The sequence below is a fragment of the Echinops telfairi genome, unplaced genomic scaffold (assembly GCF_000313985.2).
Source record: "Echinops telfairi isolate 266 unplaced genomic scaffold, ASM31398v2 ScPeMD7_5;HRSCAF=22, whole genome shotgun sequence".
NCBI lineage: Eukaryota > Metazoa > Chordata > Mammalia > Afrosoricida > Tenrecidae > Echinops > Echinops telfairi.
In genome coordinates this window covers 20,462,026-20,479,132 of record NW_022103901.1, presented here as the reverse complement: position 1 = coordinate 20,479,132, position 17,107 = coordinate 20,462,026, and the positions used below count along the sequence as shown (strand labels likewise).

General features: G+C 41.9%; 1 protein-coding gene across 1 annotated transcript in view; it reads left to right on the top strand.

Annotated features, from left to right (window-relative positions):
• Window positions 1-17,107, top strand: part of CACNG3 (calcium voltage-gated channel auxiliary subunit gamma 3) — a 152,753-nt gene that overhangs the window by 121,534 nt on the left and 14,112 nt on the right. Inside the window, exon 2 of the mRNA XM_004705714.2 lies at window positions 12,907-12,990. Coding sequence (XP_004705771.1) covers window positions 12,907-12,990 — 84 coding nt within the window. The remainder of the gene's footprint in view (window positions 1-12,906; window positions 12,991-17,107) is intronic.

The window sequence follows — 17,107 nt, the reverse complement described above, 5'->3', positions numbered from 1 at the left end:
AGGCAGATCAAGTGACAAGGTTTTAACAGTTCAAGTTGGATTTATCATTTCAATCTACTATAGTCATCTCTCCCATACTCTCTGATAACCAGGTTATTCCCACCGCTTAATTATGGTTAGAGGGAAATCACAAGAGGCTTATTCCCTGTGTAGATCCTGCAAATGTATTTTGGGCTTCCACTGTTATCCATAGCACACCAGAATCTCACACTTTAAGCTCTGATACTATTCCATCCTTCAGATTTGGGTTATATAACTTGCAATCCTTGGATCATGGATATTGATGTGCTTCTTCCATGTGGGCTTAGTTGAAGTCTCACTTAAATGGCTGCTTGTTTGGAAACAAACCTTTAAGACTATTCTATTAGATAGCCAGGCACCATCTAATTTCTTCACCACTCTTTGCTATAGTACCCATATCTTCTGTGTTTTCTTCATGAAGGTGAGTACCAAGCAGGATCCTATTGTAAGAAATAATTATTGTTAGATCAGAGCTAAGACTAGGCCTTAAACCACTGAGAATACTGTTCCAGCCAAGTTAACACAAAACCCAGCTATCACATATAGTAACTGCAACAAAGAATGTAGGGGTGGCACAAGATCAGGCTTTGTTTCTTTCTATTGTACACAAGGTTATGAGTCAGACCCAATTTAATAGCAGCTAACAACACCAACACTGCCATGTAGGCCCAGGAGAATTCATATTAATCTGAAAGGCGCCATTCATGTTTGCCTGTAGGGTATTGTTGTCACAGGGAAATGTGGGAGAGAGCCCCTCATTTTCAAGAGAAACTAAATCTAGGTGTGCTTGGGAAATATTCTTGCTGCGGCAAGAGGGTCCTAACTAGTTAGTGTGGTTTCTTTTTCAATTAAGTCTCCCAAAAGAGGAGGATGAAGACCCTTTACTGCAAGGAACCAGGAGAATCAGGTCCTTAAATCATGTTGCCCCAACAGGGGGGTTACTTTTCTTTTTATTTTCTAACAAGGAAGTTATCCCTATAAATAGGAACCCAAGGAAAACACATGATTACCATCCGCGAAGGGACAGAGGACAGGAGTGGTGTGATGGTCGCCAGCAGGCGTGTTTGGGGTCTGTGAAGACCAAAGCTCTCCATTGAACGTGGGCTTCACAGACTGCACGTGTCCAGCTAAGCTGAAGTGGTTGAGGCTCTTCTTGTCAGTTGTACCTAGAGTTCATCTCAGGATAACTTCTGCTAGCTTCTCGTGTTCTTCGTTTCATGAAGAAGGGTTGCCCATAGACTGCACTATGAGAGATCCAAGGAGAAGGCTGAGAGGAGCCTGACTTTCCTCCTGTTCTTTGGACAGGAGTCAATCTCACGTTCTTCCAGAGTCCAAGTACAGTACTCATGTTGTAGTCTCGTTTGTATGTCGTGAGATGCAGGGGCCATGCACTAACTACGCTGGATTGGGATACTAAGATGCGGGTAGATCAGGATTGGCAACAGCAGTAGGGGAAAAGGGATCAGTGGAGAAAACAACAACAAATTACTCCTATGAACTAGGATGAGTACAGACAGGCGATTAGCTGCTCAAGCCACTCAGTTTGGTAACCAGGACATAAGCCAGCTCGGAAGATTGACCTCTCAAAACTCCAAGGACTCTAGGGCATTTGGCCATGTGGGCTTTTTAAGTGCCTTGTGATGTATGCCTCTACGTGTCCCCGGCGTCCATTCAAATACAAGAGGTGTTATGAGTTAACTACTGGCAGTTTTTAAGGAGGGAGACTTCGGTTTCCAAGGGAAAAATAAAATGTTAAAGCGAGGAATAATAACCTTTAGCCAGCCTCCTACCTGGTGTGATTAGCTCCTTCTGTTAAACCAATACTTAGGCCTTTCAGTGAGCACACAGTCCCATTGATCTTCTCCAGCTGAAGGACTTAGCGGTCTCTTCCGCCAGCAGCGCCGCTTTTACTCCGGAGTGGTGAATTCAGGGCCTAACTCTGTTAAGTTTGGCTGTTAAGAAGTAACTAGGGTCCTTCCCCCTTCAGCTGCATGTTTTCCCCTCTCCAGCTTTTAAGGAGCACATTATCTCCAGGCTGGAAAAGGCGCAAAAGCCTCTCAGGTAGGTGTCTTCTGTGGTGAGGGGTCCTTGTGAATGAGAGAGCAAACAGCAGACAGGGATTGTACGTGTATCACCTGTTGCGAATAACTGACTCCTCTTGTTTAACTCAGAGTTCTTAAGCACGGGTCTCCCAGAGAATAATTTAAATGGGTTTAATTTGAGTCTACTCAAATTCTGTCATGGCCAACGAGTTGATTCTGACGCACAGCAACCCAATAAGACCGTGTGGATTCCTAAGACTAACTCTTTTTTAAACAGTTGTATTGGCAATTTACCCACAAATCATACTATTCAATATCTCATTATGGGAGTAGAAAGCTCCCAGCCTTTCTCCCTGGGAGCAATGAGGTGGTTCTGGTTAGCAACCCACTGTGTTGACACTACGTCATCAGTACTCCTGCGATGGTGACCGAGGCGCTACGCTCATTCTTAATGGGGACATGGGTAAAACCTGAAGCTGGGTTAAATGAGAGTTTGCTTCCAAGACCCTTCCTTCTTACATCAGACACACTGCTTGTTGCTGTTATTGTTGTAAAGGAGTCCTGGGACATCCCAAAGGGGTCCCAGATCAGCTCTGCCCCTGCCCCTGGTCTACTCTTCATTTCAGGCCTCTGTTTTCAAAGGCAATAATGAAAACCACTCTTTGAGTTGAGCCTTCTGGGTAGCTTTGTTTTCCTGCTTTGCCTCTTGGCCCGTGGATACTTTCAATGTGAGAGGTTCCCCTGTGCACACTCCTGTCTATCTTTTGGATCATTGACTATTGGGAGTACTCTGCCCAATGAAAGCCACGTTCTCCATTTTAGCATTCTTGAGTGCTTCTGGGAGAATAAAAGTATATTGTCTGGAGACTGAATATAATCTTCTCGAGTAGGTAGAGGGAGTTGAAATATGGAGTCACATAAATCATTTACTTTCTTGGGGTCCCCCTGATATAGGGAAAGATGAGTCTTCCAATTAAACTAATTTCACTGCTACAGAGCTGCTCCCAACTCATAGTGACCTTATAGGACAGGATAGAGCTGCCTCTGTGAGTTTCTGGGACTATAAGTCTTTCAGGAGTAGAAAACCCCCTTTCTCCCACGGTTAAACTAATTAGAGGTTGAACATGAGGTACGACCTATACAAACTGTGTCCTGCTTTTGCTGTCCCCCTTGGGAGCCCTGAAAAGTTGGCTGAAACCTGGTTTGAACTGAAACCTGGCTTGAAGGCACACCACTTCAGGTGTGCCGTAGAAAGACGACCTCTTTCCACAGGTTGCTGAGGGCCACTGCCTGCATCCAGGTTCAGAGGGCTGAGCCAGCACAGAGACTGCCTGAGGAGTTGGCTCCAAAAGCAGAGATCCCTCCTGGTCAGAAGGGAAATGTAGGCTTCGAGGACTAGGGATATTTAAAAATCTCTCATCCTCCCCTGGAGACAAGGCAAGACTTCACATTCGGGGGGTTTTCCCCCCCTCTTTTACCAGCCACCCTCTCCCCTCAAAATGTTACACTCTGGAATGACATGGATTGTACAAAGTTTTGTTTAACACAAATACAAGAACACTTTAATGCAAAAATATCCCCCCACTTACCTTCTCCTAGTATAAAGCAAAACTAGTTGTAAGATGGTATTATGGTTTTAAAACCCCTCCACTGGCTGCTGTTCTCCATGTCCTAGGAGCATGCAGTGCAGCAGTAAAACTCCATCGTAGCTTTTTATTTCATTGGATCATAGATCTCCAAAATGGGGCACTGTGGTGGCATAGTGGGTTACATGCTGGGTAGCCAAGTGCAAGGTCAACAACTCAAATTGCTTCTCAGAAGAAAGAGGAGGCGTCCTCTTTCTGGAAAGACTGATGGTCTCAGAACCCTAAGAGGGACAGGTCTGCTCTGTCTTACGGGGTCTTCATTAGTCAGGATCAATTATTATCCGTTATTAGTCAGAATTCAACACCAGTGGGGTGTGTGTTTTTTTCCAGTGGGGTTTGTTATGGTGGTTTTGGTTTTTAATCTAAAATAAGACCAATTCTTAAGAATACGTAAGTGGGCTATAACCTAGAGTATGCTGTTACTCTTGTTACCCAGATTAAAAACAATGAATGCACACATTTATTGTATTAAGATATTTTTCTCACTGACTTGGCAATACTAGTTCCTGAGCCCAAAGTTATTATCAAATGGGATTTATAAGGTGACCAGATTTAAAGCGGGACACCACTGACCAAGGGGGTGGGGGGTGGGGTTCTTGATTAAAAATTTGGTCTATATGGATCAAATACACCGTTCCCTAGCTTGTTGTGCATTCTTTCAAAAAATCGGGACTTTTTTAAAACGCCAAAAATCAGGACTGTCCCGCCAAAAGCAGGACGTCTGGTCACCCTGGATTTAAATCTCTCCCACTTCCTGGGGCAAATCTTGAACCCTTCCCTGCTCCTCCTGGCTGAAATCAGCTGCGAGGGCCAAGATCACTTCCCCCAGAGAAAGGCATTCAGTAATGCCAAGGGATGGATCCCTCAGTAATCAACTCACCAATCCCTGTAGTGGAGCCTTACTTTAAAAGATCCCTTTGTGGTTGCCAAAAATAATTGCCTGCAGCAAGAAGTGAAACTCCATGTGGCTTCTTAACCCGGGGTGAAGACATTTTAGTGTCAGCATACTGGCATGAAACTCAAGAGTCCAGGACCTCAAATGCAGTTCCCTGAATAGTGGATTACCCTTATCTTTATACATTTTAACAAGGTAGTTATACATAAACATAGGGTGTTCTGGGAGACATTTGCATAGGTAGGGGCTTATTAACATCAGTGGAGGGCCAGCAGGTGAGTCATGTTATGGCTGTCGAAGGGATGTTTGCAGCCTGTGACCTCAAAAGGTCACACTAGTTCCACATACTGCACTTGTGCAGCCAACATAAAGCAGTTTTAACCATTTCTTGTTTGTTTTAGTTACTTTTCAACTTAAGTTCACTTCTGCTAGTCTTGTGTTTCTTGGTGCCATCTAGGGGGCTTGGCCATTAGGCAGTATTGTAAGGAAGGCACAGAGCAGGCCGAGAGGAGCGGCCCTTTTCTGATTTTCTATGATGACAACACAGCATCTGAAAGAATACAAGAAGGTATATAGCAAAACACCGTGCATTGAAAATATGAACGAAAACATCCTGCGATCCAAATTTGTCCTCTTGTTACGTGCTGTCTAGTCAGCTTTGACTCAGGATGACCCTGTGTGCCACGGAATGAGACACTGCCTGCTCCGGGGCCATCCTCACGATGGTGGTGATGCCGCAGCCCATGTTGGGTCGCTGTATCAGTCCAGCTCCTTCAGTCTTTCTCGTTTGCATTGACTCTCTACTTCACCAAGAGTGACCTTCTTTCTATCCTCTCTTGAAAATTAAGGTGCCTAAAGTGTAAATACTTGTTGACCATAACTGTCTCACCTTTCCCTTTGAATTTGTCATACCTGACATAGTAACTATGTGATTTTCTGATTGAAAATGACCATGACCAGTTCACTTCAGCTGTATAATGCTTAGCAGAAGGAGCCCAGGTGGTGTAGTGGTTCGGTGTTGAACTTCTCATTGTAATGTCAGCAATTCGAAACCACTAGCTGCTCCATGAAAGAAAAATGAGTCTCTCTGCTCCCATAAAGAGTGACAGTCTCAGAAACCCACAGGAGCAGTTCTATTCTGTCCTAGAGGGTCATTATGAGTCAGAATCAACTCAGTGGTAGTGAGTTGGTTTGGTTTGGAATGCCTAGTGTATCACTATGTATGCATTCCATTTTTAAATCATTTTATTGGGGGCTCGTACAACTCTTATCACAATCCATCCATCCATCCAGTGTGTCAAGCACATGTGTATATTTGTTACCATCATCATTTTCAAAACACTTTCTACTTGAACCCTTGGTATCAGCTTCTCATTTTCCCCCTCCCTCCCTGTATTAGTCTGGGTACTTTAGAGAAACAAATCAACAGAAACTCATGTATAAGAGAGAGTTTTATATAAAGGGTAAGTGCGCATCAAGAAAACATCCCAACCCAGTGCTTCCCAAGTGCACAAGTGCAACATTAACCCATTAACCCATATGTCCGACACCAATCCACAAAGTTCTCTTCCATCTCACAAAATAGACGCAATGACGCCAACTGAAGGAGGAAAGCGGAGTCAGTGAATGCATAAACATCTCAGCACTGGCAGGAGTCTCCACATGGTACTCCAGCACCCAGGGCTGCACTGGGGTAGGTCCATGTGGCTCCTTGGGGATGTCTTGCAGGAAGTGAGCCTTGCCGGGTGAAGCAGGGAACTGCTAAGGCAGCTGCAACCTGGTCCGACCATCAGAAAGCAAGAGACCCAAGAACTAGAAAGGTGAGGCTCACTGAGCCATTTATTCCTCGGCCCTTCAATTAACTACATGTGTTTATCAGCCAGGTTGGCACAATAAACTAACTACCTCACTCCCCCACCCTCACTCCCTCATGAACCCTTAATAATTTATAAATTATTATTATTTTTTCCATGTTTTCACTGACAGATGTCTCCTTTCACCCACTTTTCTGTTGTCCATCCCCCTGGGATGGGGTTAGAGGTTGATCATTATGATTGGTTCCCCCTTTCTCCTCCCACCTTCCCCTTCCCCTCCTGGTATGGCTACTCTCAATATTGGTCCTGAGGGGTTTATCTGCCCTGGATTCCCTGTGTTTCCAGCTCTTATCTGTACCAGTGTACATCCTCTGGTCTAGCCGGATTTGTAAGGTTGAATTTGGATCATGATAGTGTGAGAGAGGAAGCATTAAGAAACTAGAGGAAAGTTGTATATTTCATCGGTGCTATACTGTACCCTGACTGGCTTGTCTCCTCCCCACGACCCTTCTGTAAGGGGATGTCCAGTTGCCTAAAGATGGGCTTTGAGTCTCCACTCCGCACTCCCTGTCATTTACAATGATATGATTTCTTGTTCTGGGTCTTCGATGCCTAATACTTGATCCAATCAACACCTCATGATCACACAGGCTGGTGTGCTTTTTCATGTGGGCTTTGTTACTTCTGAGCTAGATGACTGCTTGTTTATCTTCAAGCCTTTAAGACCCCAGACACTATCTTTTGATAGCCATGCACCATCAGCTTTCTTCACCACATTTGCTTATGCACTCATTTTGTCTTCAGCGATCGTCGGGAAGGTGAGCTTCATGAAATGCCAGGTTAGTAGAACAAAGTGTTCCTGGTTTGAGGGAGTACTTAAGTAGAGGCCCAATGTCCATCTGCTACCTTAATACTAAACCTATAAATATATGTACATTGGTCTATTTCTCCATCATATATATATATTTACATATCTACATGCCTGTAGAGGAAAGAACTAGGAGGCAAAGGGCATTTATAGAGGTCTAAATAAATCCATTTTCTAATTTTTGACAACTTCCAAATTTTCTACCTTCGTACTTCCATACATTCCATGTTCCCTTACTAACAGATGCTTGCAGCCATTTCTTCTTATTTTGAATCGTGCCCCATTAGCTTTGCTCCATCCATGTCACTAAAGTACACTCTACATCATTGAGTAGCTCTTCCTCAATTGTGGCTTACAACTTGTGAGGCTCCCCTTCTGGCACTGTGCCAGAAAATGCTCTGCTACTGTTCCAAAGGGCTTCCGCGGGTAATTCCTCAACGTTGGATTGCATATTCCGACTTCCTAGTCTGTTTTTAGTCTGGAAGGGCTGCTGAAATTTGTTCACTAAGGGTGAACTGGTTGTATTTGAAACACCGGTGGCATAGCTTCCAGCACCACAACAACATGGAAGCCACCACAGTACAACGACCTGACAGGCGAGTCGTGGAGATTTGCCCTGCCTGGAAGCTTGACATTGTCTGCTTTAGAAGCGCCAACCAAGACTGTGTTCTCTTTCCCAGGAGTACCCACACTTCTCTTAGCTTTCCACTTTCCTACACAGGACAAAGACCTTTAGACCAGGGCTCAGCAAAAGTTTTCTTAAAGGACCAAACACCAAACCCCAAACTCTACCCTATTGGGAGTGGGTAGAGTCTGGCTCATATCAACCCTGTAGAACAGAGTAGAACTGCTCCACAAGGCTTCTTGGATGTGGACCATCTCCTACTTGAAACTACTAAAAGCTGATAACGCTATGTCCAGCAATTACTGATGTTGTTGATTCAAAGTCCTAGTTTCAAACTGTCCAAAAAAACACCACCTTGTATAGCTTCATTTGATAAGCATATGCAGGCACGTAGTTGCTTATTTCCACAATGATTCTAAGTGTTCTGCTTTAATGGTATTCATATTTCATCTTCAAGTAGCCTTTCCTTCCTATTAAACCTTCTGTAAAGTATATAAAATAGCTAATACAAAGATCATCCCACCCCCACTACCCTTGCTGTGCTCTGTAGCTCCTGATGTATCTCATGGGAGAACCATAGGTGATGGAAACCCCTCGGAAGCAAATTGTCACATTGAACAGCACTGGATGAACCTCATAATGATCATCGAGCGACATGGTAAAAGATATTGCTTAAAATTCTGGTAACTCTTAGAGAGAACGTAACTCATGATACAGTTCTTAACAGCTTTGGTCTTTGAGTCAGTCACATCTGCACTGGGAATGGACCATTTCTAAGCTGTGGTCTTGGGCAAGCCATTTATTAGTTTAAATTTCCTCTTCGGTAAAACCGATGATAATATCAAGTTCCACATAAGATTATTTTATAAACCAATGAGGCTCCGGCATGAAAAGTGCTTAGAATGGCATCTGAGATATTAAATGCTCGAGGTGTTACTTATTAAGATTTGTTATCTGTTGGGGCAGCCAATGAGAGGGATGAAACTGTATTATCTGAATAAGGAAAATGGAGGCCTGTTTCTAAATATTAGAGAAGTAATGGGTTCATCTTTCTTCTATATATTGTCTTGAGTTTTATCCAGAACTGATCTCCCTCCTTTGTTCTGAGTCCCTTTGCCTGCTGAGTAGAGCATCAGAACTAAGGGGACACTCTACATAGTCTGTCTCATCCACTGTCAAAGTCAGGTGGCTTGGAGCCCTGTTTACAGATTACATACATAGCACTTTACTAATAGACCTAATACTAACACCTGCTAGTCAGAGTGTATCAAGTGGGACTGTCCCTGGAAAAGGACATCATACTTCGAAAAGTGAAGGGTCAGTGCAAAAAGGGAAGACCCTCAAGGAGATAATTGACACAGTGAATGGAGAAGTGTGTGCAAACGTGAAGACTGTGAGCATGCTACAGGCTCAGGCAGTATTTCCTTCTGATGTACCTAGGGTTGCTTTGAGTTGAGACCAGTGGTTCTCAACCTTCTTACTGCCACGGCCCCTTGATACAGTTCCTCATGTTGTGGTGACCCCAAACCATAAAATTGTTTTCGTTGCTACCTCATAGCTGTAATTTTGCTACTGTTATGAATCAGGCGATCCCTGTGAAAGGGTCCTTCAACCCCAAAGGGGTCACGACCCACAGGTTGAGAACTTCTGGCCTAGACAATGAGCCTAGATGGCACCTAACAACAGCATTCGTAGTATAATGATTAAAAAAAACATACACTTTGCAGTCTACATTCAAGTAGCAATTCTGCAACTTACCAGCTGTGAAACCTCAAACTCCTCTGTGATTTTCCTTTGTTTCATTATCAAATGTTAATATTAATAGTCCTTACTGCCTAGATTAAAGGACAATTTTAAATAGGAAAAGAAATATAAAGTTATAACTCTGGGTTTGGCCAATTGGAAGCACTTAACAAGCACCAATAATTATTACGATGTGCCTACTAGAGTTTTGTAAGGAATTTCTGAGAGACACAAATAGTCAAATGGTTACTGGTTCAAACCCACCCAGAGATTCTTTGAAAGACAGGTATGGTGATCTGATTCCCAAAGTTTACAGCCTTGAAAACCTATATAGCACACTTCTGCTCTGATACATGAGGTGACCATGAGTTGAAATTGACTCATCAGTAACTAACTCCACCACTAACAGAGCTTATCAGAAAAGATCGCGTCTTCATATACTTGACCTTCTTTAATTCTTACAATAACATCTCTGGAATCTAAGTCCATCTCTGTCAGATTCTGTATCTTGGCTACTTGTCACAATACTTCACTGCCTCAGATCCCTAACATACCTTCCTAGACCAGGACAAGGACAATGATAAGTAAGCCTATGTTGTGGTGAGAAGTTCCTAAACTGTTGGTCATTTATAAGAACTGGCAGAACCCAACTATCCCAGGAGTTGGTTAACTAGCTAGTTAACAAACACCTACTGATGATCCAACACCCACAATGAGTTAAGTCAAGCTGATGTAGATGAAAGAAAAAGGCAAAAGGTTGACATCTTCCTCCCGCCCAAGATGTACCAGCACCAATTTTGTCACTCCCAAAAGACTGATTCACACAGCAAGGGACAGTGAACTGTGATTCTGGATGAGGGGAGAGAAACATGAGGCGTCCTGTGGTCAGATAGGAGCATTCTTTAGGAGAGTGTGCTACTGCTGAATGGGAGGATTCAGGTTCAGAATTCTGGCACTACCACTTACTTATGTGATGTCTAGAAAACATTTAGTTACAATAATATATGTGTGTCACACACACACATAACTGACGATTGAACAACTCTTTTCACAAAGTCCACAAATAACTCTTGACTCCTCAAAACTGAACTAATAGATAACGGTTGACCAGAACTTGATTGATAGCATAAGCAGTTGATTAACACAGATTTGGTATGTTTTATGCAGTATATACTGTATGGTTACACTAAAGTAAGCTACAGAAAAGAAAATGCTGTTAGGGAAGCAATAAGGAGATACATTACAGTATCATACAATATTCATCAGTTCCATAAGTTTAGGTTGTCTGGTGACAAGGTTAGTCATTTTCACATTGAGTAAGCTGTGGAGGAGAACAATGAGGTGATGGTTTTGTTGTCTCAGGGGTGGAAGAGGTGCAAGAGATGGAAGAGGCTTCAGGAGAGTGAGGCAAGCTTGGTGTAAGTATGGAAATTCATTGTGATTTCTGTCTGGCTCTTTTTGAGTTTCTGTTTCTCAATGTTTCTGTATGGTATGCTGTTGTGAAAGATTCACTCAATTCATAAAAACAGAATTTAAGGGGATTTATTCTTAAAAAGGAAAAAATCATTATCTCTGGATGCAAGAAGTCACCAGTCTACTCCAATTAACATTTTCTCACATAGATATGGCTTGTGAAACAAAAATTAAAATAAAGTCACTTGGTTAATGTTTTGGTTGAGGTCACAAACAGGATGCATTAGGAGTGGGGAACCGAGTTTCGATTCAATAGAATTCTATTCAATAGAATCTATTGGATAATTGGATAGAGAGAGTTACAGTCATTGGTTCTAGGAACTGATGGTAAGGGTTCTTAATCACAGCTTATAGCTTTCAGGTGGGATCATTAAGGATCACTGGTGGAAGTGCACACAGCTTTAGCAGGCAGCTCACGATCGCTGAAGATTCATGTGGGCGCAGGGTCCTATTTCCCTAAAATAACTTGTTAATCAAACATTTCGAGTGATCTGGGAGAGTTCAGAAAAGCCAACTTCAAGACCCTTCCAAGCAAATTTCACACGACATCTTTTTCATGAGGAAATATTCTTTTGGCTATCTCACACAAAAGACAATTGTGTTCATATTCCTTTCCTTAGCGTATTCAGCGGAGTATTTCCTTCACATCCCAATGTAACCCAGCAGGGAAATTACCTTCTAGTTGTATTGCTTTTAGCAATTAACATACCTGAGTAACAGGAGCATGTCAGGGAAATAAACATAGGTGCTCAGGCAGGCAATTGGATAAAAAGAACATTTTAATTCAGTAGAACTGAGTTAAACTTAATTCTATAGTTTGGAATTTTTTTGAAGAGGTTTTATTATATTATCCTTCATAGATGGTAACAATTCTCCTTTGCTTTAGTCTCAGTGCCTGATCATATAAAGGTCCACTATTGAGAAAATGCTGCATATAAGTGTCCCTGTGCACCTCAAATGCATATTTTAAAGGGTTAACTGTATAATAAAACATTTGCCAATTCAATGATTTTCACCTGTACAATTCAATGACATTGATCACGTTCATCATGTACAACTTTCCTTTTCCACATGATTCCACCACTAGCAGCAGTAACTCAGAGCCCCCTCGGCATGGACACACTTGTTTGTTTCCCCTCCCTCCCAACCCCAACTACCTCACTGCTGCTGCGATGATTCCGACTCATAGTGACCCTATAGGACAGAGTAGAACCGCCCCTGTGGGTTTCCGAGAACTGTAACTCTTTACAGGAGTAGAAAGGCTCATCGCTCTACAGAGGAACAGTGGCTAGTTTTGAACTGCTGACCTTGTGGTTAGCAGTCCAGTGTGCTCCCCATCACACTAGGAACCACCCATAAACGTTTTTGTTTTTGTCGATCTCAAGCAAAATGGGTATGACTAGTTGCCTTGCCTGTAAAATAGGAAGATAAATAAATGTAGTTAGATTCCACCTCCTTTTCCCTTCATTGATTGGGAGTGGGGAAAGATAATATAAGACAGCCCTCACAGTGCATGTACATACTTTATAGATCTTCATCTTTCTAAGTCTCAACGTCACACAAACTCTAGGAAACAGGAAATTTCAACCTTCAGTGTTGGTTTGGTTTGGTTTTGCCTTTACTAATCCCTTTCTTGTGCCTCAGAGGAAGGAGCGGGTGGGCCAATCTATTACAACTCTAACAACCACAAGAGGGATCTTCATTGTGGGAGTAGAGACCCAGATGGGGTCTGGGAGCTCTGTCCTCTACCCTGGCTCAGGATCCCATTTGTCTCCACAGGGGCTTTCCGAGGAGTGTGCAAGAAGATTGATCACTTCCCTGAAGATGCTGATTATGAACAGGACACAGCAGAGTATTTACTGAGTAAGTAGTTCCCTGCTTGCGTGGGGGCCGGGGGGGCGGGGGGGGGGTGTTCTCCTGCAGTCCCCCGAGTGTCTCTGAATTTAAGATTCCTCATTTCCTATCTATCACTAGAAACCAGTAAGTAGAAAGGTGTTTAAGTCACCTTTGAGGCTAGACAGAGACTTCCAAGTCATTCTGCTCCCCAAGGATCACTCATTTCAGTGAACTAAAAATGGAAACGGAAAAAAATAAAGTGTCAACGCTGAGAGGCTCTTTTTAGTTTTCACGGGGGAAAACATGAGGATTTTCTTCAACTGGAATACAAGTACTCACTTCCCCTAGAGGGTGGATTCAAGGTGCTAATGGACAAAGTGCTAATGGGTAAGGTCCTACGGGGCAAGACCTGGGAGAATAAATACTAACCAAAATGTATCTCCAGTTTGACTTCCTGTCAGTTTTAATCCTACTGGGGCAGAACCAAACTCCCCTTAGGACTTTCTCAAGGTCGGGAGCCTAGATAAAGACATGGACTGCCACAGCTGTGGGATGTGGGAGGCAGTCAAGTGTGGGATGAAGGGCTTATGAATCTGGTTAACATGGGCTTGTAACCTGCTGTGACTTCCTACTTCCCGGGTTGGGCTTTTGGCTAATTGCTTTACCACTCTTTATCTCTTAACTGTCTTCATTTGGGTCCAACATAGGGAGTGCGATGTTATCTGACTTCAAGAAACTTCTCGAAACTGATGCACATTACACTCAAGCCTGGACATCCAAGAAGCAATAAAACTCACTGCCATCAAGTCCAGGCTGACTCATAGTTTCCCAATAGGACAGGGTAGAACTTGCCTGTGAGCTTCTGAGCCTGTGACTATTAACGGGAGTAGAAAGCCCAGTCTTTCTCCCTCAGAGGAGCTGGCTCTTTCGAACTACTGACCCGGAGGATTGCAAGATCAACATAGCCCAACATGTAACCACTATACCACCAAGAAGCCAAACAATTGATTATTATTTTGTTGTTGCTGTTGAACTCTTTTGACTTCGTGTGCTAGAATGGGAGAAAATGTACATTATTTTCTCATTCACATAATCTATTGAGGACTTTCTTATTCTTGTAATACACAGTGTACTTTGAAATTATGTACAAATCTTTTCATAACATGAAACTGGACACTCTATCCTCATTCATACAAAAATACTGGGAATGTTCTGTCTGTGTAATAAAGGTGTACTTTGGTAATATGTAAAATAATTTTGCCTTATGTCCTTGAATGGGAGATGTTATGTATTGTTTTCTCATTTCTCTTAAGTGTATTGAGTTTTCTCTCATCTGTGTAATACAAAGAATACCTTCAAAAGTGTAAAACTCTTTTGACATCATGTACTTGAACAGGTAAAAATTATACATTGTTTTCTTTTTTTCTATCCACTCATCCATTGTAATTCCTTCAATGTATCATCACTTAGCCCACTTCCTCCAGGTGTTTCCTGTTTCTATGCCTCCTTCCTACCTACCTAACCTGAACATTGCCCTTGGGTAGATGTTGCCTTTAAAAAAAAAAATTTTAATGGCTCCTCGTTCTAAGGTGTGAGTACCACACTATTTTTATTTTCCCCAATATAGGCCCAGCTATTGTTTGGCTGAAAATTGAGCCAAGTAGATGAGTGTAGTTGCAGACAGGACAAGAGAGCCATATTCTTGGGAATTCCACCAGTCTATCCAAGCAGTAAGCCTACACTCTTCTCAGATTTTGAGGGGGAGTGTTTCCCCATATTTTCTCCCACTCTTTACAAGACCTTCTAAAGTGATCATTTCCAGAACTCTTGTGGGTAGGGGTTGCCCAGCACCATCTTGTCCTGATATCTTGAGGTATAGAGACTGATGCTAGTGTGGTTCATTAATCCCTTGAGCCCTTGGTATCAGCTCCTCATTTTTTCCTCTCCCTTCTTCATGATTTCTTATACTATTTTCTGTAGGTTGTTTTGTTTTTTAAATTTCTTCCTGCTGTACAATCCCAATGAGACATCGGTTGTTCTTCATGATAGTGCCCCACATAATTCTTTTTTTTTAATTTATTGTTATGTGGAAGTTAATACATGTATCATATTATTCCATAGTTCAATCATGTCAAGCAGTATTGTACAATTGCTACCACAATCAGTTTCCAAACATTCTTTTCTTTCCTGGACTCCTTGACATCGTCTCCCTTTCACTCCCCAGTGCCCCCCACCAAAACCCTTAATTCTAGTTGCTATCCCTATAGGCTCTTCAATCCTGGGTTTCATATATTGAAAAACAGTAAAACATATAACACAACTTCAAGAAGGTGACCGCCAATGACATAACACCTCTGAGATAAGCCCTAATATGGACAAGCAGAAACAAAACAAAGCAAAAGTACAGAAAATGTTCAAAACCAGATCAGGTCCAGCATGCATCAGAGGGGAAGTCAACTGACAAGGTTTTAACTTTTCAAGTCAGGTTTATCCTTTTGATATACTATACTCATCTCTCCAATGCATTTTTAAAAACCACTTTTCTCCCTTCACTCAATTATGATAGAGAGAGATCACTAGAGGCGTATTTCCTATGTAGTTCCCACTAATAGATCTTGGGCTCCCATTGTCATCCATAGCCTTCTGGATCCCACATCATTCTTAGGCATTCTTTGGATGCCTATGCTCGCTTTGGAGACCTATGTTCTTTGCGTTGATTATTTCTTTCATTGGTTGTAAGCAAGGGAATTGTCTTTCAGCTCAAGAATTTGGCTTTCCATTTCTTCGGTTCCATTACTCTGCTCGTCTACCATGCTGTCTAATTCTGTTATCTTGTTATTTATATTCTGGAAATCTATGTGGTGTAGGGTTTCCAGTTTACTATTCTTTCTATTGTTCTCTTGAACATTTCCTCCATCCTTGACAATACCTGAATATAATTCTTCTCGATTCTATTTCTGGTAACTCTGGGGCCTTTTCTTCAGAATATTCCTTTAGATATGTGTGCTATTCACTTGTTTGTGCCTGTTTTTCTTGCTTCTTGTTGTTGTTGTTGTTGTTGTTGATTTCAATGGACTACAGCATCAGGTTGCTGCTGTTAATGATGAGAGGGCTTCTGGGGAATGTTGCCTTGTTTGGATGCAGGGATGGCTGTGGCCTTCCTCTCTGGGTCATGGGACAGCTCGGGCCTTCTTTGCTGGCAGGTAAGCATGGTTGGGGACTTCCTTGTCAGATTGTAGAGCAACCATGGCCTACCTTGCTGGGTTATGTTATATTTCAAATTCTCATGAGATATTATGAGTGAATTATGAAATTCCCAAAAGTGTTCAAAAAGCTAAAAAAATTGTCGGAACAATTGCCATAAATTCAGCAGAGGCCAAAAGGGTTTTTTCAAAGATGAACATAATATGTTCAGAGAAGAGAAGTCACTGGTTTCTAATATATCATGCACAATGACTATTGTCTAATTGGCTTCCCTCTCAAAGAATGGGATCTGACTCCCACACTGAAAAGATGGTGAAGGATAAATCACAGTTGATGATGCTTAGACTAAAGTGAAGAATCTTGCAAATTGCCAAGCAAGAAGTAATATGGAAATATATTAAATAGTAGTTTTATTGTTTTTGTCATGTATTATTTAATATTTTTCATTAATACTTTAAAACTCCTTCTTATAACATAATCTAGTTTTGTGTACTTCTTTTATTGTTCTTATTTAAATATTAACCCTATGAAGTAATAAGCTACCTTTCAGTATATCTTTTTTGTACTTAAAATAGTCATTAGGGCAATTAACTGGTTGTTAAATTATTTTAAGGCCACCACTGGTTAAGGCTACCTGAAAACTTTTTAAAAAACCGAAGCAAATGTCTTCCTAAATCACTGAAACATTGGAATCTGTTAATGAATGCTGCCCCACATAAAACATCTCTCTTTTTTTAAATAAATAATTTTATTAAGAGCTTTTAGAGCTTTCACAACAATCCAAACATCAATTTTATAAGCTCATTTATACATGTTGCTATCATCATTTTCAAAACATTTTCTTTCTACTTGAGCCCTGGATATCAGCTCTTTTCCCCTCCCTCCCCCACCTTCCCAGCCTTGAGACCCTTTAATAAATTATAAATTGTCATTATTTTCA